Source organism: Triplophysa rosa, linkage group LG23, assembly GCF_024868665.1.
Source record: "Triplophysa rosa linkage group LG23, Trosa_1v2, whole genome shotgun sequence".
NCBI lineage: Eukaryota > Metazoa > Chordata > Actinopteri > Cypriniformes > Nemacheilidae > Triplophysa > Triplophysa rosa.
Window position 1 is genome coordinate 9,652,015 of NC_079912.1, and position 27,830 is coordinate 9,679,844.

At 39.4% G+C, this 27,830-nt stretch overlaps 1 protein-coding gene across 1 annotated transcript in view; it reads left to right on the top strand.

Moving 5' to 3' along the window:
• The first annotated feature begins 718 nt into the window (after nt 1–718).
• The window catches only part of gli3 (GLI family zinc finger 3), a 119,217-nt gene continuing 92,105 nt past the window's right edge, over nt 719–27,830 (top strand). The window contains exons 1-2 of the mRNA XM_057322795.1: nt 719–1,062; nt 19,250–19,423. Of these exons, the coding sequence (XP_057178778.1) occupies nt 19,291–19,423 (133 nt within the window). The 5' untranslated portion in view covers nt 719–1,062; nt 19,250–19,290. The remainder of the gene's footprint in view (nt 1,063–19,249; nt 19,424–27,830) is intronic.

A 27,830-nucleotide genomic window follows, 5' to 3' on the forward strand; every position in this document is an offset into this window, starting at 1 on the left:
TAATGAAATTAGTATATTCGAGTAGGCTAACCGTTTTCCAAGATTCGTATGATAAATAAAGATGCCAGTTGATGAGAATCATAATTATTTTAATAATTCAGCTGGTTTCATTTACCATAAGGGTATATCAGTCATTTTCACACAACCCTCTTTTCAATGAATACCATATTGGACTTGGCTTTTTGTTTCTTTTTTGTTGTTGAAATGCAGAAAACCAAGAAACCAAGTCTTTCTAAATGTTTTGATGAATTCTTAAATTTGACTTGACTTGTAACTTTTGAATGTGCGATTTAGTGATCACATGACGTCAGAAACTGTTTTTAATATAATTTTAGTATCTTATCCAAAAGTTGGTTAAGATTCTGTTTTTTTAAATGCCGTATATTATTTTAACGAAAAGTTTTAACCCAAAGCTTCATTTTAAACATTTGTAATGAGTGTTAAATATTATATAAACCGTAATAGCAGAAAGCATTTTACTGTCATTTGCCAAATATACTTAAACATGAACTTCAAAAAGTACATCTGTTTTAAGGCAGGAGCAAGGACACATGGAAGTATACAGTGTGACCGCATGCTTTTCCCTCTCCAGTATGCTTCAAACGTGACTCCGTCTGAGGAAGCAGCGCTGGGATAAGGCAAGGAGGGAGGGAGGAAAAAGGGGGTAGAAAGAAAAGAGGGGAGGTAGTGTGTCTGTTCTCCGAAAGGGAGGAGTCACGCAAAGGGAAAGGGCAGCTGGAGCTCCACACTTCAAATCTTTCCCCGAGAAATATCCGTTACAGACTTTATTGCGATAAACATTTAGGAGTTTCGCGAGTCGCTAGACTTTGTTGCGAGGCTTTAGGTATGTAGGCAAGGATAGGTTGTTAGTTTAGTGCTTGTGCTGCCCCTGCCAAGCGCATATAGGAAAGAAAAGAAGACGAGGGAAAAAGGAAAGAGAGAAAAACTCCGCAGAGCAGTTTTGGAGTCTTAAAGAAGCCAAGAGTCCCCGCAACGAGCATCTGCGCGCGAGCGAGAGGGAAGAAAAGTTTCGGCAGCTGGAGGGAAGCCACCTTCGGACCAGTAAGTTCACGAAATGTGCTCTCGTGCAGCTTTTTTCTATGGTTTCGTGAAAGTTTTGAAAAAAAGAAGAGGGGGTAAGTGTAATGCACCCTTCTGTCAGGGGTTTAGCGTTTCAAGTGAGTTGCAACCTCGAGATGCGATACCCCTGACAGTTTGGCGTAAATTCTTACATGAAATGAATACTTTAATAAACAAAGTTTAAATTGCTTGAATTGCTGGTAGGCTACAGTGAAAATTCGGCAGAGCCGTTTTGCAAACTTCGGCCACTTAATGCAAAACTTGCGGCCCCTATTGGTCTGTTAATATGTTTTGAAAGTATCCCAGTGTTATACAGTTGTTACATTAATAATTAGTTGTGAATAATAGAACCCATTAAGACGCATTAGAGTTTAAGACAGTGTTGTATGAAACCTTTTTTTAGTGTATGTGCTTTTTGAGAGGTTTCTGGACATGGTCCTGAAGAAAAGTTGTGTCCCACATATTTACATGGCATCATGTTTCACTACCATTTCAGTCTCGGGATTTTTTTAAGGCATTTATCACTTTATACTCAGTTGAACAAAAGCATTAAAAGCAAAACGACAGACCATTACTCAACCTAAGGATGAAAGAAATATACGCGCTTTAGAAAAAATAGTTGGTGTTACTATAATAGGTAAAAAAGTACTAACAAAAATAACTACTTTCGGTCGTATGCAGACCAATAATTTTAAAATAATTATGCGCGATTTTAATTTGTAAAATGCATGAATGAGCTCTTTACTTAAGAATATAATTGAGGCGTTGTAGTTTAGTTGTACGTAAGCATAAAAAAGAAGACTAATTTAATGATGAGCAATTAAAATAATTGCCTCTGAATTTTATTTTGATAAAATTCCCTAAAACCTAAAAGGCTATTTACAGTTTTCGTAGGCTATTGGTTAGTTTCAGTGAAGGTGATCATTTTACGTTTGAGTCTAGTGCAATAATGTGTCACGAGTGTAAATTTTGATGAAAACTTTTCCAAACTTTTTGGCGTGAAACCAGTGTGTATTGAGGACACAGGCGCTGGAAAAGGCAGGTAGTTTGTAGATCATCTGTACTCACGAGGCAGCGGAACGTTCTTGCCCCGCCAAATCCCCCCTGACACGCGCAATTAAAGACAGACAACTTCACATTAAAATTCACATATAAAGAAAACGTTTCAGCAAGTCTTACACGTCGCTTTTGCTTTTATAAATATTTACAGGAACGTGTTTTATACAGACGCTGTTGTAAAGTGTACCAAAATGTTTTCTGAAATACAAGAGGCCTTCCAGTTCTGTTCATTCTGCCTTAAGTCTGTTATTTCATGTGTAACTTTTTAAATTTTGTTCTTAAATTACATTCGTTTAATGCGGGCATTTTATTCAAGCTGTTTCACTCTAATTGTTAATTTTTGTTGAAAGGTCTGTATGTTTATTGATGCTCCCCATATACTCGAAGGCTGATTTGTGTACAGGTTAAGTGCTAACTGTTAGATTTGATCATATAACAGGTAAACTGTGGATTGTATTTTATGTTACAAAATATCCAAGGAATTATTACAATAAATTTGCACGACTTGAGTGACACAGGATAAATATAAGATGATATAATATGATTTGATGTAGAGTTCTCTTTCATTTAATATTAGCTCAAATGTTGATAGAAGTCCATAATGGAGTTTCAGTTGTTATGAAATGAGTCTTAAATTTGAGCACACTGATGATAAGGTGTTCCCTGATAAGGACACAGCATGATTACAAAAAGTTCCTCTGCTGGAGTTTTCTAGTTAGTGTTTATCTGACGGCTGTATTTTTGCAGCAAATATGTAGTTGTAGTTTTTTAATAAAAAATATTTTGGTAAATTGGGTAAATAATTAGGTGAATAATTTAATGAATCCTAGCATTGAAAGCTTTGATCTGCAAAAAAATCTAGTGAACATGTTTAGTTTATGGTATATAAGATATGTTTATTATTTTTGTTTATTGAAACAAAATGAAATATATTTTTACCACAGAATACAATGCTCATGATTGCATGTGCTCAGAGCAATTTTTCACAGACTTCCAGTTATTTCGTATAAAACATTAATAAAAATAATCTGTAATAGCATTTAAGTGAAAAATGCTTTGATCAAACAGGTGTAATTTTTGCAAAGAGCTCTACATTAATTATTCCCTGAGTCATGCACTGAGTGGAGCAGTCAGATTAAAACCAGAGAAAAACTGACTTCATATCTTTAATCCCACACTTGCAATTCCTTGCAAGAGTCTCTCAAATAGGAGTCCATCATAGTTTAATGTTAATAGATGCACGGCTGCATTGCAGAACAGTAGTGAAGGTTAGCGGGTCACTGCCGCCCGCCTCCCCTTTCCTGCCCGATGTACTAAGCATACTATGTCACTGGCTAATATTAACAAGCGGAGATGACACGCGATTATCCACAATGCCATTCCACCCCCCTTTCTCCCACTCCGCGTGCATAAACCCTCAGATTAGGCCCGGCGTTTGAGAGGGATGCCTGTACCCTTCACCCTCAGGGTCCTTTAGCATCCTAAAGCAGTTCTACCTGTCATTAGGTGCATGTGGGACTGTGATGACTAACAGGGGGGCATTGAGATGCTAATGCGAGTTTGAATAGCGCAGTGCTTATTGTCCAAACCAATAAGGAACAAATGGATGGGAAATTTCAGTGTCTCTTTGAGACTGATAGCAGAAAGCCATCCTGGAAGTGCTCTGTTTTCGTACGTAGTGGTTTGTGGTGTGATGGTGAAGAGTGTTTTTTTTTACAAGTTGATGTCTCAGCAGCCTGGCTGAGCTGATTGCTTTTACACTGAAGTACATAAAGCGATTTGTTATGATAGATCTGTGATGGCAGGAGATGACTGCTAGGCTTTTGGTGCATGTGGTATTTCATCAAGAATCAAACTCCCGTTCCGCTCCCCTCACCATTGTCAGATTTTTACATCTCGCCTCCAGAGAAAATCATGGACTAAAATTCCATATTTTGTTCCCTAAATATATCTGCATTTCCCCACATTAAGCATTTTTGACCCTGACAAGTAGCACCTGACCAAATTTGCGCTGAGGCTCTCTGCTTCCGCTCGCCGCTGTCAACAGCTTCCAACTGCAATCTCTCACTTTGATGATCTTCAACTTGATACGGCTGACATCAAATGAAAAGACACAAAGAGAGAGAAAGGGGAACGAAGGAAAGAGAGCGGTTGAGAAAAATAGGCGGAGAAAGAGAAAGTTAGGCAGAGAGGAAGAGGTTCTCTGGCTGTGGGACACAAGTTGAAAATCGTCAGATGAGAAGTTGAGCCGTTGAGGAAGAGTAGATGCGCGTCAAAAGTGTTCGTCTATATTTGTGTCTCGGTGGAGGGCGTCTATAGCTTTGTAGGGGGGCTTGCGCTCTCTCTCGCTCTCTCTCTCTGTCTCTCTCTCTTCTAATCCCCAGGCCCAGTCATCCCTTCAGGGCATGCCTCAGATCTCCCTCTATGTCAGGGCGACCCCTTCCTTCTCTTTTTGTTTCTTTTTCTCTTTTTTTTCTATATATCCCCTTTCATTTTATCATCTCTCTTTTTATATACAGTGTGTGGCCCCAAAAAGTATGTGGGCACTTAAGTAAATGAAAGGAACTAGGTATGAATTGCATTGCATTAGATGACAAAATATCAAAGCAAGTGGCACAAGCACACATTTCAAACTAAACAGCTCATAAAAGGAAGGTAGTTCAGTTTGAGTTAGTTGGAGAATCATATTTAATGCGATATACTACAGTACACTTGCTTTTGCTTTGTTATGACACCTGTGTGGATTGACTTTATATCCAGTTAAATGATTTTGGGCCTAGTTTTTGTTTTTAGATGCCATTGGTTTTGTCATTCGTTCTGCAATGGAATTCATACATTATTCAGTGTGACTTAATGTCCAAATTATTTTTGGACCACATTAACAAAAAGCTTGTCTCGTATGCTTGGAGAGTCCGAGGCCCCAGAAGACTTGCTCATTCACATGTTTAGTCACATACACCCCCCCGCTTAATTCACATACAGCCTGCAGGCAGTCAGAGGAAATGAGCAGGTTCGTACCAAAGTTGGAGAGTGACAGTTTGTTTTCACTGGCAAGGCTGGCTGCTGGAAACTCAAAATTGACCTGCCAATTAGCCAGGCCATTTACCCTTTTAGAGACGGGTTAGAGACTGGGAAAGGGAGAAAAATGTTTTTTTTTTAAGAGAGAACATAAAAAGTGAAGTTAAAAAAGAAAGAATATTTCTGAGCTAAGCTGGAGCCTGCCCTGCTGAAAGACAAACATATTTGGTCGCATGTCGTGGTTAATGCTAACATTTTCTTCTCTCAATTAGGTGACAGCTGCAGGTTGCAGAACTTCTTAGCTCTTCGCTGTCCGGTCGTAAAAATGTCCGTAAACCTGTTGTGTGAAGTGCGGCCACAAGTACTTCCCCATTTGGTGGCAGGGTGTGTTAAGGACTTGTGATGGACAGCTTGGCGTGTGTTGTAAATGTGTCGGGATGTAGGCTTTGATGTGAGGTATTCGAACAAATGTGAAACTGCTGAAAACGCACACACGTAGAGGGGACAGATCTTGGTCGTTTGATGGACGTTGTCGTGTTCTGCACTGCCGGTCTCTTAAGTTTGAGTTTGGCAACTAGTAAGATGTAAATATTTTTGAGAACAGTTTTTTCTGTGGGCGGAGTTGTGGAGTAGTTTGTATAGGCTTTTTTATATTAAATTAAAATGAGGAATCATATCTTGAGCTTGCTAGTGCATTTATTTTATGTTGCAGGATTTAGACAAGCTACAGATTGAATTTCATTTTCAAACAAAAGACATAAATATTCAATATATACTTATTAAATATAAGTATTTTAATTGTCCACATTTTACTGAATTAACCTGTGACCTCAGGGTCAGCGATACGAGACCTGGGGACCAACTGAATATCAGGTCCATATGTAGAGAGGTTAAACAGTCCGTGATGTGGCAGGCGTTTTCCATAAATCCTTAAAAAAACTCTTCTGTTCTCCTCTCATGTTTGCACTTTCATTTACTCTCTGTGTCCCCTCTGAGTACTTAAAAGTAAATGTCAAAGCCCTCACCTCCCCGCTCCCCGAGATAAATAATGTCCCTATTTACTAAAACAAAAGAGGAGACTCAACTATATGAGCAAATTTCAGGCAGGCTTGAAAGACTGCCCCATTGTCATCACAGCATCTGAAGACTAATAGCTTTTTCTCATGCAAAGTGTGCTGGGTTTATGGGCCCAGGCATAGATGGAGTGAGTGAGTGAGAGAGAGACAGCATCTGAAGACTAATAGCTTTTTCTCATGCAAAGTGTGCTGGGTTTATGGGCCCAGGCATAGATGGAGTGAGTGAGTGAGAGAGAAAGAGAGAGAGAGAGGGTTGGTGTGGACGAGGGGGGGGGCTTTGTTTTAACAATACTCCACAGGGAGTTTAAGGGGGGGGGGCAGAGGCTATTGGAGGGGTCCCTCTCCTGTGGAACAAAGACCAGATCCTTCCAAGCAAAGAGAGAGGGAGAAGGGGGTGGAGGTAAAAAGTTTTACAGACTAGATCCCTGAAGGAGCTTTCGGAGTGGAGGGGAGCGAAGGGCTCTTCAGAGTGCTTGGTTGTTTGTAATGTTAGCGTGCCACGGCAAATTTTCAGTGACACACAAACACTCGGGGGGAACAAGAGGAGGATTGCATCCTATACTGGCATGCAATGATACAAATGTGTTAACTGATTTTGCTACAGTTTGTGGGCCTTAAAAAAAAACTTTCTTACATAGATGCAACAAAATAACAATTTATGAAAGAATTGCATGTGTAACTTTGATCTGATTGTGCATTTTTTTTTACATTTATCAAACAAATTGAGCGTGAATAACACCAGAAGTACAAATTTCAAGAAAAAAGCAGGATAAATGTGCACACCGAGCCGCAACGGAGCCCTTGCCATAACACTCCAAAGCGCTGTTTTTATCAAGAGAGTCCAGATTGCTCGGGAAATACATCTTATTCTTGCAGGAGGACAAGGTTAGACTTTACTACGGAATTTATTATTCAGTCACACTCACAAACACAGGTACACACACACCATCGGCCTCTTTAGGTTGCGGCGTGCTCTCAGCGGACAGCGAGCGAACCGTGCGCTGTCGTAAAGGCTCTCCCAGCAGCCGTGGTTTAGAGGGAAAGGTTCCATTTGTCAACGGCGCTCGGGAGCGCTCCCCCTCTTTCGCTGCCCCGCAGTTTGGCGGCTACTTGCCGAAGTCATTGTCTGAGAGGAGGCAGGACATTACTCATTGCTGAGGGAGAGAGAGGGACCGGGAGCTCGGGGCGGCTGGAGTGACCGGGGTTTGTGAATGGAGAAGTGGGTTTGCATACTTACAGTCAGAAACTGTGACGCACATTTGTGAGGCATCTTCGGGACAGCGTTGAACGATCAAAAGTACAGTACTTGTGTACCTTCAGATTGAAATTCAGTATCGGCTATACGAAAGTGTTAAAACGAGGCTTTTAATTTCTTTATTAAGTGTTTAAAACAAGTTGCTTACAGTGCAAGACACTGAAATGGAATGATCTGTGATTTGTCCGATACAAATGTATGTAAGACACTCCCATCCATGTATTTGCGTGTAGACAAAATGACAAAAAATCCATAGTGACAACAGCGCTCATTGAATACTATCTTAAGCGGTCTGATGTCCACCGTAAACAAAGGGAAACCGTGAAATATAAAGCGTGGGGGAAACATGCGAGGGGGCTGTTTGCACATTTTGGAGGTAAAAAGTGGCCGGAAAAAAGGAAGGTAAAGAAGATGAAGAGAAAGAAAGGGAGAGGAATAAGGATCAGGAGAGATCGTAGGACAACGTGAAAAGGAAAGATGGGAGGAAGAGAGCGAGTTGAGCAGGGACTGTTTTTACTCATTGAGCTCAGTGTGTAAGCTCCCAAAAGCTGCTTTCACAAAGAGATTTACAAGACAGGTCTCTACCGCCCATGCATTTCAAGAGCGTGTGTACGTCTGCCCACCTGCGTGAGTTATTTCATGCATATAAAGCACATTTGCGAGAAACACTGACTTTTATTTGCGTGTTTGTATTTGGCATTTAGGTATAAATAAGTGTACAGTAAGTTTTGGGATGGGTATCGTATACATTAGATGTGTATACGTCCGCTCTCACAAAGGTTTGAAGGAAACCTCAGATGCCTGGAAATGCGTGTGCGTGTGTCATGTGCCGGCATGTGTGTCGACAGTGTATTCATGGGGTATAGTTTCACATACAAAGGGGCCTCCTTAGCTTTTAGAATTATTTATGTTGTTTGGCTTTTTGTGCTACAGTCTAAGCACTTGTCACCTCCTATTAGACTGAATGACTCTACTGAACTCAGCCGAGATCTTTCCAACTCATCCTACCAAATCCCTCTCCGCTGCTGAGATAGCATCTCAGGTCTCCGGCAGGATAGACACTTGGCTGACTATATTATGTCTTGCAGGTTCAGAGGGTTGGAGCTTTGGTTGATAGTGAGGTTTTGCTTGTGAGAATGATCAGTGAAGGATCTGTGCAGGTTTATACTAGAAGAGCTTCACAAGTCCTGAATAAACATTTTTAATGGAGATTGCAGATGTCAGGCTTGCATAACTGCAATTATGTTTCTGCAAGTTACAGCCCTTTTGAAGGAATGTTATGGGTTCAGCAGGAGTTAAGCTTTGTAACAGCATCTGTGGCATGTTGTTGGTTACCACAGAAAATGATTGTGATTTGTTCCTCAGGTGGCTAAAATGAAGGAAAAATGCATTGATTGTAAATGAACTTGCAGTGTTTGCAAGGGCAAGGCATAGTAATAAATGCATCTCACCGAAATAAACTTGAAAAACGTTTAGCCACAACACTTTTACGTGTTATATAATTATACGTGTTAACTTAAAAGGATAGTTCACCCAAAAATGTGAATTACTCACTCTCTAGTTGTTTCAAACCGGTATGACTTTCTTTGTTCTGTTGAACATAGAGAAAGATATTGAGAAGAATGTTAGCAACTGACAGTTCTGGGGCAACATTGACTACCATAGTAGGAAAAATATTGGGTAATTCTTTGTGTTCTGTTGAACACAAAAGAAGATATTTTGAAGAATGTAGTAAAGCAAACAGTTCTGGGGCACTTTTGACTATGAAATTTTCCCTACTATGGTAGTCAATAGTGCCCCAGAACTGTCAGTTGCTAACATTCTTCAAAATATCTTCCTCTGTGTTAATCAGAACAAAGAAATGTATACAGATTTGGAACAGATTTTTTATTTTTGGGTGATCTGTCCCTTTAAGGTTGATACGATATTGCTTTGTGACAGCAGAAATGTGTAAATGGTGTAAAGGCGAACAGATTCATGTTTTTTTACCACTTTTTTTCACAACATCATGGAATAGTCTTACTTGTAAGGGCTTTATTGTAAACTTGATTTTGCTTGTTTTTACACATACGAGTAATTTGTACCGCTACCAACTGACACAGTAATTGACAGATTTTACTCAATCGAACAAAACAGATTGGTTTTCATTAATAACACATTTGCAAAAGTTGTACTTTAAACAAAAGACTTTTGGGCGGAAACCTTGTATCTCCACAACTGCTAATTTTAGAAAATGGAAGAAAAATATTTTTTTAACAAATAAACTTCTTTGTTTATTACCTTTCATTGGTTAAATCTATACAAACAGGAATGGTAACCAACAGTAATGATTTATGAAAAAAATCAAAACACGAAATGTGGAAATACAAGTTTTCCGTCCGACAGATTTCACAAGTAATTTAGGACATTTTAAGTGTGCAAAAAGAGCAAAGGAACAAGCGCTAAGATTGTCCGGTTAATGCTGGTTAAACTGCGCGTGTCCCGGGATGTGACATATGTTAATGGCGCTGTTATTGCGAGTGTGTTTATATGATTAGAGAGTGAGAGGTCGAGATGAGAGTCGAGCCGGAGTGATTTGTCTTCTAGCACAGCGAAAGGAGATCAATGCAAAGTGCCTCTCGCACGTTCAACAAGCCGTGTAAACTCATTAACTCCCAGAGACCTGTCGCTGTTTTTACATACACACACACACGCAAACACGACACACCGGTGGAATTACGAGCGTGAGATTAGGTTAATGTGTTAATGAGTGGCTGTCTGTGTTTTTCTAATTTGATTGTGTCAAAGTGTGTGCGGAGACATCGGTTTTCATGAGCGTGTATGTGCGTATAGAGATAGGTGGGATTAATGGATTTCTATTATTGCAGATGTTTTACACACCTGTTGGAGATTGATCGGTTAATCTAGCGGCATGCTGGGTAGTGCATGTTCAGATGCTAACGTTGATTGTACTTTACTAGGAAAATATTGTGCAGTACTAGGAAAATGCTGAATTAATAATGTCTTGCTTCAATTGGACCTGCATAATGCATTGCTTATAAAAGACTATGATGTAGAAAAAGTAGACGTGTAGTTAGATGCACAACATTTCTAAGACTGGAAACAACAAACATACAGTCAAATTTACGCTGTTGAAATGCCTGAGATAGATTTTAATATAAGAGACCTGATCCTAACTGTTATGGTTTCACATGGAAAAACTGAGAAAGGAATAGATTAATGTGAATGTTTGCTGTAAAACTTCCAACTTTTAATACATTTTTTTTGCTCACTGATGCAATTCTTTCCACCACTTTCACATTAAGGCTGCATGTGTGTATAATTTACATTATGACTGGAATACAGTATGTTTCTGTTTTTTTTGGCGTCTATGTGTGCGAGAACTAATATGGTGGTTTGGATGATGATGATGAAGGAGCGCAGACGAAGCTTCTGCCTCAATGCGGCTGCTCGCGTCTTCTTGTGTAGCTGCAGGTGGAAGATGTTTCTGAGCGTGTGTGGTGAGACAGGCGGCCGTTAGAAGTTTCCAGAACTCCCTCTGTGCCTGCCTCCCTGGTGCTTTTGTCCCACATCTTACTTTTCCTCTCGCTGTTGCATTCAACAGCTTTATTTGCCTTTGGTTTACAGAGGAATACACACAACTAAATTCAGTGCATGGAGGTGCGTACTCTGACTCTTTACAGAGTTACAGAGAGTGAATAAACACACACACACACACACACACACACACACGCACACACACGCACACACACACACAGACAACTCGGTGTGGCTGTTTATTATGGTAAAGTTTAGTTGCCGAAGGATGGAATTACTAAACAAAACAAAAGTTTTCAGGGACTTAGTTGTTTTTAAGAATTTTTATTTTTTTAACTTTTATAATATTTTAAAATATTTCCCTTTGTGTAACACTGATGTGTCTGACCCTTCCTTTCAGTATAATAATTTTCCGGTAGACTGTTTACTTGACATTTGGACATTTTGAGATTAGCCGATATACACAGCCATGGAAAACCATTTCATAGACCGTTTTTCTGATTTTAAAACTATTTATACTTTGTACTATTTATAGTTATTGTGTAGAGGTAAAATGGTCATTTTTGTTTCATTCTGTAAAGTACTAACAATATTTTTTTACAAAATTTCAAACAAGAATATTATTTCTATTTGCATTTATTTGCAGAAAAGGAAAACTGGAGAAACAGGTCAAAATAACAGAAAAGATGCTCTGTATATTTTTCAGACCAAAAAACAAGTTAGTGTTCACTTTTAAGCAATGTAACAGTAATATTTGTTATGTTAAAATAATGTATTTAGGAAAAGTTTAAATGATTTTTTTGCATGTGATGCTTCATTTTTATCACAGTTTTTATGTTTCTTGTGTTGCAGTCAGTCTTTCACATTGCTGTTGGATGATTTTGTTGAAATTCAAAAGACACTGGACTGGAATGGCCACAATACATCTAGAAATGCTGATTAAATGGAAATTTTGAAGGGTCTCTTCATTTTTCCATGGCTGTAGGTGTGTTAAATGCTGTCAATATACGTGTGTATGGTATATTATATATTCCAGAGATAATTTATCATTTAATACAATACTCTTTTCTTTGTGTCTAACCATCCCTCATTCTTGATTTCGATAAGTTTATCTGCCCTGCATTTCAGAGGTCGGTCACCGTTTTTCGCTTCTCATCCGCCACGTCTTTATCTTTGCGTATATTAAAAGTAATGCATTCTCTTCGTTTGACCTTTCCTCTCTCCCCTCTGCTCTCTGTTCATCCATCTTTTTCTCTCTCTCACTTTCATTTTCTTCATTTTGTATTCAGCCCCCTCTCTTTTGCCGGCAGAGCTGTATACTGCAGTGTGACTTCATCTAGTCTAATTTCTGGCCTGTAATAAGCTGTAAATGACGAGGCTGCCAGGGTCTGTATAGGAATTAATAAGGACTAATAGAGCATGCCTGTGGGAGCAGCAGCCTGTCTTTAAGTAAACATTATGACTTCTCCAGGGGGGCTGTTTAAAGGGGAGGGGGCCGCGGGACCGGGGTCTAGCTTGATGAATCGTGAAGCTATGGGATAATTTGCTCTTCGGTTTTATAGCAGTGGGGCTAATAAGTTCTTTCTGCTTCATCTGTCTGATAGGACACAATGTGTGTGTGTGTGTGTGTGTGTACTGTACATATGAATTGTGTGCATTTTAAATTCAGTTTGAGTAATGGAGCAATGCGAGATTTAGTTTCTTATCAGATATAAAGAGTTCACTTTAATATCTTGATTGTTTCTTCTAGACAGAAATTAGATTAAATCGAGACTTTTGCTTGGCGTTTGCGTAACTTTACAATATGTGATTCTAAAATGCCAGAGATTGCAATAAAATTTCAATCTGATCTCAAACATTTCGCATCAGAATTTATAGTTCTGTATATCTTCCGTCGCCTCATTTATATTTCTTCTAATTAAAGGGACAGTTCACCCTAAAATGAAAATTCTGTCATTATTTACTCACCTTCGAGTTGCTTCAAAACTGTATTAAAATCATTGTTCTGTTTAACACAAAAGAAGATATTTTGAAGAATGTGGGAAACAAAAAGTTCTGGGGCACCATTAACTGCTATAGAAGTAATTCTTTAATTTAAAAGTTAATTTGTTGGGTGAACTATCCCTTTAATTTTAAACAACATCAAAAGCCAATATACTGTATACTGTATCTCCTCAGGTCTATAAAGCAATGAAGAAGGGACCAAAATGCAAAAAGGTCCTCCTTTGTAAGATTATCTGTTACTATATAGTCAAAGTAGAACAGTTGGATGTATGTGGAGCTCCTGAGGTGAACCGCGTTCTGAGGTGAACAGTACCTGTTGTGAGTTTGTGAGGTACTGAGATGTGACAGGTACTGAGGTCTGCTCCGGGTCCCTGGGGAGAGAAGCGCGAGACCCCCCCTAAAAGCCTTAGCAGTCTCACCACATCTATGTTTGATCTCATTCAATGCAAGCATTGTGTGTGCATGAGATGGAGAGAAGAAGCGAAAGATGGGCTGGCTGGATGGATGTTTTGCATAAGCAAAGGGAAACCCTCTTTCTTTCTCTTCAGGTACCTGAACTTCACATTCACACATCACCAAACGTACAGTACAGTAAAGACGTGCGCACACCATCAGATGGAGATTGCGAGGGAATCTCTCGTCCCCCACAATTTAGTGAGGATGCTCAATGTTACTTCAGTTTAGACTAAGAAATGTCAGACTAATATTTTACTGTGGTACAGTATTGTAATATTGCACATTTCTGAGCCTGATTTAGGTGAAAATGTGCTGTTATTTAGCAAAGTTTGCCAGTTTGGTCAGTTGTAAAGCTCAAAAGTGTAAAAAAATCTCAGAATTTGACAACGTAATAGTTACATTATTTAACTTCAGTCACTCTAGAAATCAAATACAGACAAGATTTTTTATAAAACTTCTTTGCATGGCAGGAATGAATGGTTTACAGCTCAATAAGTATGAGATATTTTTTGTAAAGACAGTAACTGGAAGAGCATTGCATAATAGCAACAACATCTTTGTTAGTTTTGTAAGTAAAGTATGTAAAACAATTTTTTTTAAAGCTGCAATCCATAACTTTTTGCTGTTGTTGAAATTAAGTAGCCTATAAAAAACCCAGTTCAGCGTTTCTTACAAAAAGAGTATTATGTACTGTAACCTGCAATTTTATGCTTTGCGCAGAGATGGCGATATAGAGTCAAATGTTACAGATTGCTTTAATTATTACAGAGTTCACTAATTGCATTTCTAGTGGGCTTGAATGCACTTTGAGAAACTGTCAGTGTTGCTTTTTCATGCATTTCTGTTTCATTACCAACCCTCCAGGCTTTCACCTCGCATTTTTCCGTTTGTCTGTGCGCCAGACCCTGAATGAGATTTTAGAAGTTTAGTGGCTTTCGAGCGAACAGCTGAACTTGCGTTTTCCTCGTTTCATTTATCTATGAGAATAAAGCATGCAAAGCGTCAGACATGAGCTCTGTGGTACGGCGTGAAAATGAGTCTTGTCAGGAGCGTTTGCGAGACAGCTACACAACAAAAAACGACTCTGCTCTGGGGGAAGTAAAGGAGAAAAAACCGCTCCTTCATTTCAACGTGTCTTTAGGGTCCCTTGTTCTTTATGTCTTGACTCTCTCTCTCCCTCTCAGCTTACAAACCAGTGCGGGACAGAACAAACAAACAAACAAGGCTGCTAATAAGCCAAGGAGCCGGCGCTCACTAGAGGTTTGGTATTGTCGCACATCCTTTATACCGTTCTTATCTACTGAGCAGCAAGCGCAAAAGAGGAACCGTGTAAGCATTAAGATTACATCGTCGTGCGTTTGTTACCCGGGAACGTAAGACGCGCTGGGCTCAACCAGCGGTGAAAGTCATTTGCGGTCCCTCTCCGCTTCCTGTAAAGCATCTTAAGTGGAAAAGGTTGTAGGACACTCTGCGTGAAGAGTAGGCTAATCTTATTAGCGTAGTGTGATCAATGCTCACCGAGGACTTGTCCTTGAAACAACCCATTTGACACCTTCCGCTTTTATAAAAAATGTTTTTAAATTCAAGTATTTAAAATGAACATTAAAGTCTGTTGATGTTTTTTTAAAATATTGTTCCAATCTGTATACATTTCTTTGTTTTGATGAACACAGAGAAAGATATTTGGAAGAATGCTTATAACCAGACAGATTTTGCCCCCCATTGACTCCCATAGTAGGAAAAAATACAATGGTAGTCAAAAGTGCCCCAGAACTGTTTGCTGTTCTACATTCTTCAAAATATCTTCTTTTGTGCTCAACAGAACAAAGACATTTATAAAGCAGTTTTTCCTAACATGGCAGTCAATGGTTGTCATGGCTCTGCTTCATTTTGTCATGTTTTTCTTGGTCCTGTAGCAGAGTCATGACAAAGCCTTTGGTTATGTGTGGAGAGAAACATATTGTTGTCCTTTTGACAATAATATAAGTTCTCTCCAGTGTCTCATCTCTGTTCCCGCCATCTCGTTTCCTCGTTATCTTTCCCTGAGTGTTTAATTACCCACACCTGCCCCGTGTCGTTATCCTTTGTCTGTCTTCCCTATATAATACCCTCATGTTTCATTGTCCTGTGTCGGTCATTGCGTGTGTATGTACTCGTGTCATGTCCAGCTGTATCACCTGTTCCTGTTTCGTCCTTTGTAGTAAGTGTTAGTTTAGTTTAATCCTTGTCTAAATTTATGTGAGTCTAGTATTTAGTCAGTTTACGTCCCTGTTACTTGTGTGATTTTCTTGTACCTGTGTTTTGCCCCCATCGTTGGTTTTTGTTTTGTTCTGTTATTATTTTGTAAAAATAAGTTTATCTGTTAACCCCTTCATCCCCGCCTGCCTGCGATTGGGTTCTTTTCCCCCAGTGTTCGTGACAATGGTGGCACGGACTGTTGTCACACATCTTGTGCATACCAAAATCTAACTGGATTATCACAAATAATGGCAAAATGAATGTATGTAAAGTAAACTGACATTTACTACTGAAACACTACAGCAAAAGATTTAAATAGCTGGTTTAAAAGCTTTTTATTGGGGTGAAAATACAAACTTTTGCACCGTAGGCAACTGTATATAATGTGTATTCACCACCCCTTTGTTGGTACATGAACTGTTTTAAGCGTGAGGTTTTCTCAGGGAGCTACAACGCAGCTCTGTAGTAATCAGATCCTCACCCACTTTTACACCCTAAACCCTTCATTTCAAAAACCAAAACTCCAAATCTGCCATACACAAATATAAACCTAGTACTTTAACTGCAGTCTGAACCCTAGCATTATTTCTTAATCTGACGTGTGCATGAATGTAACTTTTATTCACCGTTATAATTCACATACCTACTACACCCAGAATCTCTCAGATTGACCTTTACGAATCTAATCCTCTCACCTGTACACAACCAGAAACCATGCATTCCATCATAAAGTATGAAGTGTACACATTTGAGAAGCAAAGTCTTTGAAGGAGAATTATGTTTACAAACAAGTTCATATTTGGATCAAGCCAGTTAATGAGTCAGAAGTGCATTTTAAGTGCACGACTTTGATTTACATTTACAACCGACTTTCAACTCTCCGCCTTTGTCACCAGAGCATATAATTTATGTTAAATTGATTTGCTTAATGTGCTTAAAAAAAGACTTTTTCCTTTGGAGAAGCAAGAATTGCGGTATTTTAAACCTGGTAAATCGCTTCTCTTTTTGTGAGAAAGGATTATGACCCAGCACACTCTTTCTCTTTCCTGCAGCTAATTGGGAGTGGGACTATTGTCAGGACAAGAAATAAGCATTAATAAAGAATTTACATTTATTTTGAGAAACAAGTTCCACCAAACACTGGTTTTAATGCATTCTTTTGTAATGTTCATCAATTTAGGGGGTTCAGATATACCAGGCTTTGACATCCTCACACATTAGAGAAGTAAGCTTATCTCTGTGTGTCATTCTACATTTGTTAAATATTGTGTGACTGACCTACACACTGTACATAGGTCACTGGATGTGATAAAGTTAAAGAGAGAGTTCACCTTCAAAATTAAAATTCTGATATTATTTGTACACCTTGTCATTTTAAACCCGTATGACTTTCTTCTGCAGAAAAAAAAGATCTTTTTAAAAATATTGTAGAGAAAACCGTTGGTCACCATTGACTGGCATTGGTTTTATGTCCATACCATAGAAGTCATTGGGGACGAATGGTTTTTGGTTACCAACATTTTTCAGAATATCTTCTTTTGTGCTTTGCAGAAGAAGAAAAAAATCACACGGGTTTAAAATGACAGGATTTTCATTTTGAAGGTGAACTGTTCCTTTAAGGCCCATTCACATCAAATAACTTGTGTAACATCTTAACACAATTTGACATACAAAAGTTGATACTGAAAAGATGTCTCTATATCCAATTTAAAGGAAACTGAGCAATTCAAATGAACCAAAAATAAACATTTGTCATCGAGAGTTTAGGATGCTGGATATGCAAAGGAATGAAAAAGTCAGGATAAAAGTATGGAAAGGAGTGTTGTTTGGGGGAAGGGAGTAGATGGGTGGAGAGGGTGAGCTTTCTGAACACCCGTGGGATTAGGTGGCACAGACCAGGTCAATGGGATTATGGGTGAAAAGGTCCCAGTTTTAATTGCTGAAGTTGAACGGCTGGCCGCCCGGTAGAGCACACAAAAGAAACGTCAGCCATGCTTGAATGGACACAAGCTTGCCGTATTTGCTCGTCCACAGGAATGTGTAAATCTCGATTTCTCTCCTGTGCTCCCCAAACCTTCATTTATACTATATCTTCAGTTTACTTCATTTTATGACTGGTTTCTTTCAAGTTTTTGGATTATGAATTTAAATTTCTGACTCTTTCACTAACTAGAGGTCAAAAGCAATTTGATAAAAGTGTTGAGGGAGTCTGTGTCTGTCTGCCTCGCTCTTTTGAGTTCTTTTTACCTTTGCTCCCTCGTCAGATGTGTTCTATTGTAATGCGAGTCAGAGCACACTGGATTTCGGGAGTTTTTTTTACACCGATTTTCAAAGTTCCAGCGTAGCAACGAACTAAAAAAACACACATTTCTGTCAAGCTTTATTTATCTCAATTAATCAATCACAAGCAAACATTTTCTTGGCGAGGAAAACACAAACAACCAAAACGAAAACAAAACTCTTGATAATTGTATGCTTGTTGTTAGATTTTTTCTATCTTGGTTAACCAGGATAGGTAACAGATGTTGTGTTGAGCTGAAAGTGAACACACACACACACGCTCACACTCAAGTGGTTGAAGAAAAAAGCCCCTAAACAAACAAAGCTAACTGTGTTTGTCTGCACCCCCCTCCTCACTTCTCATTCAGCATGGTTACACCTCTCCTCTGGAGATTCAAGCACTCCAAAGTTGAATAGCTGTGTTGTAAACCTCAGACAGCTACTTCCATATTACTCTTGTAACCTACTCCTGTCAGAGATGCAGAGAACAATTAGAAATGTTGTTAGGTATTACAATGCTTTCATTACAGACAGACAGACAGACTAAATATTTCCATCAATTATTGCTCATTCATAAACTCACAAAGGCAGAATCTGTGATATTATTTCATTACATGCAGTCTTTTTAAATAAGAAATTTGGTTTAAACTTACACCACTGTACCTAAATGTCACCTTTTCAAGTGTAAAATAAAATTTAAAGGGATGGTTCACTCAACAACCATATCTTTAAAACTTCTAAAATCTTTTATCTTTTACCTTAATCTTTTAAAAGATATTTTTAATTTGAAGAATGTTGGTAACCATTCAGCACTGGCCCCCATTGCCTTCCATTGTATGGACACAAAACCACTGAGACATTTCTCAAAATATCTTCTTTTGTGTTCCACAGAAGAAAGAGTCACATACAGGTTTTAAATGACATGAGGGTGAATACGTAATGACAGAATAATAACAGAATTGTGTTTTTCGGGTGAACTATCCCTTTAAGAAAACAGACACCTTGATAGGGATCTAGAACTACAAAATGAGGTTTGAACTGAAGCTCTTTCTGTACAGAGTGAAAGGGTGATAAGAGCCTAGCCATATGAATCCAATCCATACCAAAGGAGTGATTGTTATTTGGCGAATATTCTGTTAATAAGTTACTTTTCTTTTTTAAAGATTTAATGTCAGTGTCGCATAACACAAAGTTGCTTGTTTCTCCCACCGCTGACCTCTGACCTCTTCCTTACATGATTCTGCAGGCATCCCATCTTGATGAGGTACTGAGGAATGCGCAGTCGTCATGGAAACCCAGTCCCAGACCAGTTCTGCAGCGGAGAAGAAGAAGAGGGTGGAGACCATCATAGCCACCAAAAGCACGTCCACCCGTACAGACATCAGTGAGAAGGCTGTGGCCTCCAGCACTACCTCCAATGGTACAGCTCCAGCTCTCTAACCTCTCCTGTGACTTCTCAGGATTTTAAACTTCTTTTCTCCCTCTATTTCATATCTCCGATGTGTTTTTGCACTGCATCGTTTATAGATCAAAAATCTACAAGCGTTACTTGCCAGCAGTTTCCAGCATGTTGTTTGATACACTCTTCATCATTTCAAGTGACAAAAAGTCACAAATTCGTTAGTGTGTGTGTGTGTGTGTTTGTGTCCTCAATTTTTTTGTACCTCTCCATACGAGAGCCTCTGGTGATATGGCAGGAAGTCAGAAAAGAATTTCCTTATTTTTTTGGAAGAGGGCACCATTAATTCTTATGAGCTCTCTCTCTCCTCTCTTTCTCTCCCTTGCTCTCTCGCTGTTATTCATTCCCAGATGGCAAGCACTCTTTCATTAATTAGAGGTGGGGGGTTAGAGATGGGGATAGAGCGTTACTTTTGTGGAAAAAGCATGGATGTAATTTGGCTTACTGATTGTGGATATTTCTCTGTAATGCGAGGGTAATTACTCCTCCGAACAACATAAGGTTCGTCTTGGAAAGTTTGCCGCAGTGATCATCTGGCCGGGATTCAATCCCACACTCATGGGAGAGACCCAGGGGTTCACTTTTAAATGAATACCATCACCCTCGACACGCCACGGGAAGGAGTTTTGTTTTCCACGCAAGCGGTTTATTAAATGAAAGGGCATGACATCTTTCACCCCATGCGAGTTTTAACATGTTTGTAATTTGAAGTTTTGATCAGCTTTCAGGGGTCACGTAATGCACTTTCAGATTTACACAGCAACAGTTTTGGCTAAATACAATTCATTATATTTTTGGTATTATAAAAGGTGTCTTTAAGGCATAGTTTGACTGAAAATTCAAAGGAAATTGTGAGTCGGTGACTTGGACTGTTTCAAAGCAACAACATAAACAAACGTTACTGCGCATGCACTCTTTGGTGGCCCAAACTTAACTTCGGGTACACATCCGCAAAGAATAGAGTCCCTGTAGATTATTTCTGAAAACAAGCAAAAGAAATAACAAGTAAATTACATTAGCTAGCAAGTTAAAAGTATATCTAGCCAGTATTATTTTGGGTTATCAGTAGAAGAACCGCTACTTGGCTAAATTTATGCGACAAAGTTACACGACCCATTCTACAAGCTGTTTATTTAATCAAATTAACATTAAAATAATTCAACAAATTGTTTATTTAATACAAATATTTTACAATTAAATATTAATATTAAAGTTAATATTATTATAAATTAAATTAAATATGAATATAAGTTAACATTCATGTAAATAAAAAAAATAGTAATAATATTAGCCGCTAGCCAGACCGATAAACAAACACAGACCGGAAGTTAACTTTGAGCCAGGCGTGTGTCCAATGAAACCGCCTATAGTGTTCCTGTAGTTTTGTTGGAGCATTTCGCTAAAAACACCATGGTCATAGATTCTACATCCAGGAAATACAAATTAGTGCTTGAGTGTTTTCAGTTTCTTCAACTTGTTCTCGGATGTTTCTCCTAAAATTCCTTAGGAGACATAAAATACTGAAATGAGACAATCGTTGACATATAAAAAGAATACACAGCTAAAACATTGATTTAGAGTTCATAGCTGAGATCATTTTGGTCTTGGAAGGACAAATGTTTGAGGTAAATTAAAATCTTTGACATTCGCTCACTTTGGTGTCTGAGCAAATCTGAGCATTGCTTTTGAGACTTTTGTTTCTTTGCAAAAACAGGGAGAGTCCTGCACCTATCAATAGCATAATGAGATCTCATTTGTGATTTATCTTGTAGTGTGGCTTTGACCTATGACATTTTTGAGTGTTTCTACAAGTTGTCTTTAAGACAGTGTATGATGGAAAATCTACTAAATAGACATACCGGTGTTAAAAAGTTTTTCATCTTCTCATAAGCCCTGGTTCCAGTAAGCAGCTCTGACCGCAAGCTCTCAACAGAACCGTAATGAGCTATCCATCACAGCAGACCCTAGACCTGCTCCCTAAAGGGCCTTACCACAGCCATAAGATAGCTTACACATTCCTGGTGTGGTTATAATTACCCTGCATTCTCTTGGTCTCCCAATACTCATAACCTCTTATCTGATGTAACCTAAACCCCCCTCAACTTTAACCCGTGTCGCCCGCGCCGCCCCCTCAAGACTAACAAAAGGCAATTGTGAAAGGCCCAACAGTGGCATTGGCCGATGGTTCCACCTCTTTGACAGACCCAAGATCAGCCAGTGGTGGTTAGGGTATTAGGTTTTTTCCTCATGATAAAGTCTGAAACTGATCCTAGATCATATCCAAGCAATGTGTGGATGGGGAAACCCCAAATAATACATCGAGAATGTGCCGGAGAAGTTTAGACAAAGAGAAGCTTGATAAATGAGAAAGAATAACTTGTAATGGAAGAAAGACATATTTGAGAGTATAATATAACTCAGAATTGTATTTAAAACAAAAGATAAAAGCGATACCTTCTCCTTCACTCTGATACTTTTCTCTTTTGCTCTTTCTACTCCAAATGGCACAAAAGTTTAGGGAAAAGTTTAGCCACCGTGTGTAATTGTGCAGGCTTGGTAGGGAGCATTCCCACATGGTTAGCTAAAGAGCGGCGCGGGCCCGCGCACCATTCATTTGCTGACCCGCTCCCCCGGCCTGACAGCTCAAAGGAACCGACTGTGCCACCACAATGGCCTGATTGGTCCTCTTTGGAAGGGGCAAAGGGAGGGGGCGTCCCTCCTCCTCGACTCACATCATTTGCTAGGCAGGTGGACCACAAAGTCCCCTGATTCTATTGTTGCTGCCTGGACGGTGAGAGAGAGAGAGATGCTTGTGCGCCCGGGCTGAATAAACCTGGTCGTCATGGGATAATTTGTTAATTAAAAAGGAGAAAGGGGCAAAAAGGCACCTGTCATTCAGAGAGAGAGATACTGACGAAAGTTTCTGGATTATTGGTTTGTTGTGAATTCTTGTGAATGCTAGAAGGATGAAATGATTCAGAGTGATACCTGCTGATACAGAGACCAAGATATTTTTCTTAACTTGTTGAATTTTATTAAATCATATAATGACTAACTGGTGATGTTTCTTAACATTTTCTATATAAAGAGCTCAAATTCATTGCATTATCCTGTCCTCTTTTGATTGATGGGATTTATCCACCCTGATCATAGTAAAAAAATGCTTTTATCAACCGATACCGATTATCGGCCGATATATCGGTGCATCTTTAGTCTAGAGTTATTCAAGAAAATGTAGCATCTTTTAGAAATGGATCTTTTGAGCCCAATGATGATGTCACTGCATGACCTGCCCACAAGTAGACATTCCACTTTTTTCCCCATTTGCTTCCTTTAGTTTTGAGGACATATTTTAACATTCACGTAATTCAATTTAGTGTCTCGTGCGGTTGTTAGAAATTATATAAATATATATTTATAAGTAAATTCACTATATGAATCCGCCTATGAATACCAAAAATGCTTTTATTTTACAGATAGTTAAAATTGACTATAGCTGTATGATGGTTTTATTCAGAAAACTTTAGTTGCGTGGACATTTCTGGTCTTTTATGTTAGCTGGTTCTGGTTTGAGAGCAGAAGTTTTTAAGGTCCAGTGTAGTTGATATTCGCATTTTAGTTTTTTTACTGGTAGAAACAAGTGGAGCGGTTCCAGACTGGGCACCGTTTCGGCACCAGCACTGGTATCCTATCAGTAAAACAGTAAAAGCCTTTTATATTTGTTTGTTTTTGATGATAAAATGTACCGATGTACTCTTAAAAACCACACTTTAGTGTGACCGTATGAGATTCCCCAAAAGCAATAATAGCACTTAACAGAAAAAAGATGGACTCGTGAAAAGGATAAAAGGCGAGCAGAAAGAGAGAGAGTCAAAGGCATCGCCCCTCTTTTTAAGCGGGCATTTAAATGATCAACAGCAAATAGAGGCAAATGTCATCATGACAGAAATAAAGTTCCTGTTAGCAGCGCGGCCAGAAAGTAATTTACAGATAGTCTGTCCGGGCCCATCTTTGTGGCGCAGAGATAAGGGTTCATTTCAGCAGGCGGATAGCAGCCACTCTTCCTCGCTCGCCCTATTCTGCGACACCTGTGATAACAGCTTGTGGAGCCTAATTGAAAATGGGGCCTCAAAATGGATTTTCTCTTTTCCTCTTCCTGTCTCTCTCCTTCTCCGAAACGTTCATCCTGACAAGCCTTTAATTTCTCGTCCCGTCCGACCTGCCCCTCCTCCTCCGCTCCGTGTAGGGCTGTTACACTAACGGGAGCTGTTGAATGGACGTGTGTGTATGGGGTGGGTAATTCCGGTATTCCCGAGAGGGAGGGTGTTGGTAAATGTGCTGCGGGATCATTTCTCACGACGGTGTCAGCACGGTGACGGCTGTATGATCCGTCTTATTAATGAAATCATTGATCACTTGATGGGACTCATAATCAAACGTTTCGACACTCTGTCCTGCTGTTCTGCACCTCCCTTATGGTCCCATCATTCCTCTCTCTTTCTCTCTCTCTCTCCCTCTTTCTGTCTCGGAAACACATAAACATCAGTGCAAACTGTAACATTCATTTGTTTCTATGTATTTTTTTATTTTTTCAGGGAACAAATGGAACAGCAGTGATATAAGCACATATGTAGAAGGATTGCACTCATTTGCTTTGATTTGTTTTATTTACAGTATGAAATTAACACAATGTGCATTTTTGACATCTCCTGTGAAAGGTAAACCTTTCCTTGACAACAAAGTTTAACGCTTAGGGTTAAGAGTTTGTTCAAAGAACACAATTTGTCTGTTATGTATTCACCATTGTATTCTTCATACTGTTCACATTACACACACTTCGAAAACTTTTATCCCTTTAGTGTCCCTCTCCTCTACGCCGCCTCTGACCGTCTCCTCTGGTATTCTGGCCCGCCTCATAGAGAACGCGGCGGAAATTCTTTTGCATTGTCGGGGTCACGGTCCCATAGCTCCGGCGCGGACATAATGGGGAGGGGAGGATGACTGTGTCCCGGCAGCCCAGACAGAGCCTCTTCATGCTGGCCTGGAGTCTGCCAGTATCCTCCTGGCTTCTGCTCTGTAGCTCATTTCCTGAAGCAGCAGGGAGACGGCCAGGCGGCTGGCAGAGGGTGACGTCTTTCTGGGGCCTCGGGACAGGGATTAGCTCGGGCCCTGCTTGTACAGAGGTGGAGAGGCCCTCAGCGCCCCCTGCCCTACACACGCAAACACATACACAGTTACACACGCAATCTCAGTTCAAATGATATTGGATTTGGTAGGACCTCGGTAGATTCAAATTGAGCCCCTCTAAAGCTCGTGATTGCTGTCAGAGAGCAGAGCTGAGGAGAAGCCTCGCGGTCAGATGTTTTTCATAAACTCAGTGATGAGCTGCAGGGGTTGGGGATTTGTGTCTGGGATAGAGAGAGCTGGACCCTGGGAAGACGTTACTTAAATGCATTGGTATTGTTTTTCATTGTAGGACTCTCTCCAGGAACAGACCACTATCTGTTTAATGTCAAGAAACTCTAAAAGTTAAGTTTCTTCTCTGGCACATCTTGCTTCTTTTAGTTCTTTACTAAAGCTTCTTCTCCTGGATGAGGGTGTCTCTCAATTATAGGGCGAACATTTTTGGGAAAAGCGTTTTCCAATCTTTTTTTACTGATTTGCAAAAATCAAGTTGGTGATTCCCGGTTCTCCCATTGGACGATTGTAAAACACCTATCTGGTTTGGAAACGCTTTGTAATTGAAAAATATATATTTTTTATTGGACGTTTGGAAATGCCCAATAACAGACCTGCACTTCGATCAAGCCAAAAAGGAAAGAGAAAACACAAATTAGATCTCTTTTATATCTCATTGTCTTCTAAATAGCAATGAGATTAAACAACCTGATCACACGAGAAACATAACTATTTTACGTGGTGGCTAATCTGTATGAATTTGTCCGATGTAAATCGTAAAAAAATTACAATTATTAGAAAAAAACCATTCTGAAGCCCCTCCCCTGACCACACCTAACGTCACTGGCGCTAAATCAAATCATAGTAAAACGTATTGGAAGATCATACCAATTCATAAGAATTCACCACCTTGTAAAATAGACACCTGTGATAAAACCTGTGTTCAAATAAAACAAGGAAAGAAACCACTTCAAAGACACACCCTCTTTTCAGAACTCCGCCCACAAATGTATGTCCAACTGTTTTGGCCAATCCCTTGGCAGTTGTAGTTTCTTAGCACACCTACAAGAAGTTAAAAACGAACAATTTATTTTTATTAAAAGTATAATACAATAAAAAAATACTTATTTTTCCTTTGATATTTAGAATATATTGATACTTTTCTTTCCCTGTCAGTCATGCCTTAATGTACAAACTGGCTGCTTGTACTGTTGTCTATCTGTCCGTCACCTCTCAGCTAGCTCTAGCGCCCCTCGCTTCAATCCCAGATCAAAGAACCGTTAAGTATGACAGTGATTTTCAATGATTGATTAGAAACGGACCACAATTCCCACCCCTTCGCCCTCCCTCCCCATTTCATCTCTTCAGTAAATAGCTCAGGTAATGCGTGTGCGAGCGGCAGTCATTATTGACAGTTAGAGAAGCGTGTTGATAAGGTGAGCTGTATTCTTGTCAGTCAGAACCTCTCCTCTCTCATCCAGCCAAGGGAGGGAGTGTCAAACCATCCATTTGTTGTCTTTATCGGATAAGAGTTTGGCCCGCGTAATTGCCGGCCCTGGTAAGCCAACGCTCAGTTAGCAAACCGAGCATCTAAAAAGAGATCGATTTAGCAAAGAACGGAGCACGCGGCCTGTGTAGAGAGGGCAGACGTTTGAAAGAAACATCCTTATAGACGATCTGTGATTACACTATAAGGACGTACAGTTTGAACCAGGGCAAACCCCGCTTGGGTAACCAATCGATGGCGCGGTTTCAAGCTCGTAAATGGAGAGAAACTCAAGCTCAGGGTTACCTGTATTGAATTGTTTATTCTCTCGTGTTGGAAAACAAGTTTAACTGTATTTATGCAGGGAGGGAGTGTATAAACTTCAATTCAATTTGATCCAAAGGAAAAAAATGTTTGAGGGATGTTGTATATTTTTTATATGTGAGGAAAAATGTGTTCATACCTCAAACTTCATTTGTGCTACCTGACGTATTCATATATATATTTTTGTATATTTATTGGCTTGGCTGTTGCAAAAAAATGCTTTATTGAATCAAAAAACAGTTAACACTCTATCCAGCTTTATTATAATGTTTTATTGGACAATTTTCAAATCTTTTAGTAAAATTTCACGGTTATGTTGAAAAAATAGTTTTATTTAACTGTAATGAAACCTGCCATATTAAACGAGTCATATGCATACTTTCGAAGTAGATTGCCTACTGTACAAACAGGGATTATGATTAAATGTGACAGTTTTCCAAATTACAGTACGTTTTAAAACTGAATTAGACCCACACATACACACAGCCTGTCCTGTCTTTCCTGTGAATAATTTGGCAACCTCATGACTTCATTTCAGTGCGTTTTAAAGGGGCAGACTGGCTTGTTTTACACCCGGCTCTTCATCAATGGTACCTTTGTGTAAATCTGGCCCTGCGTCTGCTCAGCATGGGTCCAGAGAGAAAACGAGAAGGAGAGAGAGAGCATTATAAAAATATTGCTTTAAGCCACGTTTCTCTTTCCGGTGTACAACTGCGATTTTGATGTGACAACAGCGACATCATTTCCTGCATGTGCTTTTATTTCTTTACCTGGCAAAAATCTTGAAGTGTCATTGGTTAACTCAACAATGGGTGAGAAAGAGACGCACAAGACAAGCATTGGAGTTTCATCACAGATCAGTTAAATGACACAGAAGGACATGCTTTTACTGATGTACGAAAGAAAGAAAAAACTAAAGCAAGAGTTAGAGATAAAAGCACAGAAAGAGATGCTAACAGGGAAAAGGTTTTGGAGAATTTAATGCTGTGTCTTTGGAGATACGGAGTGATTCTGGGATTGATGACTGAGGGTTGTATCTCGGGACTCTTTGGCCATACGTTCGGCTGGATGGAGCAGGACTGGAGCTAATGGTTTGGGTTGAATACCTGAGCATGATGGGGGTGTCTCATTAAACCCACATTTACCCTTTTCCCAGAAGGTGCTGTCGCGGGGACCTTTAAACCTCTCGGAGAACCGACCCGTTTTTCAATTGGCCTGAGCATGTTGCTACATAACCTGCCCATAGAAAAACATAGAATATCTCGTTTTTTTTAATCTCTTCAAAGTTTGGCAGTGACTTTTTTATATATGACTCTTTTATCTGTGGAACACAAAATAAGATATTTTGAGAAATGGTTGATAAGTAAAAAATGGTGCTTG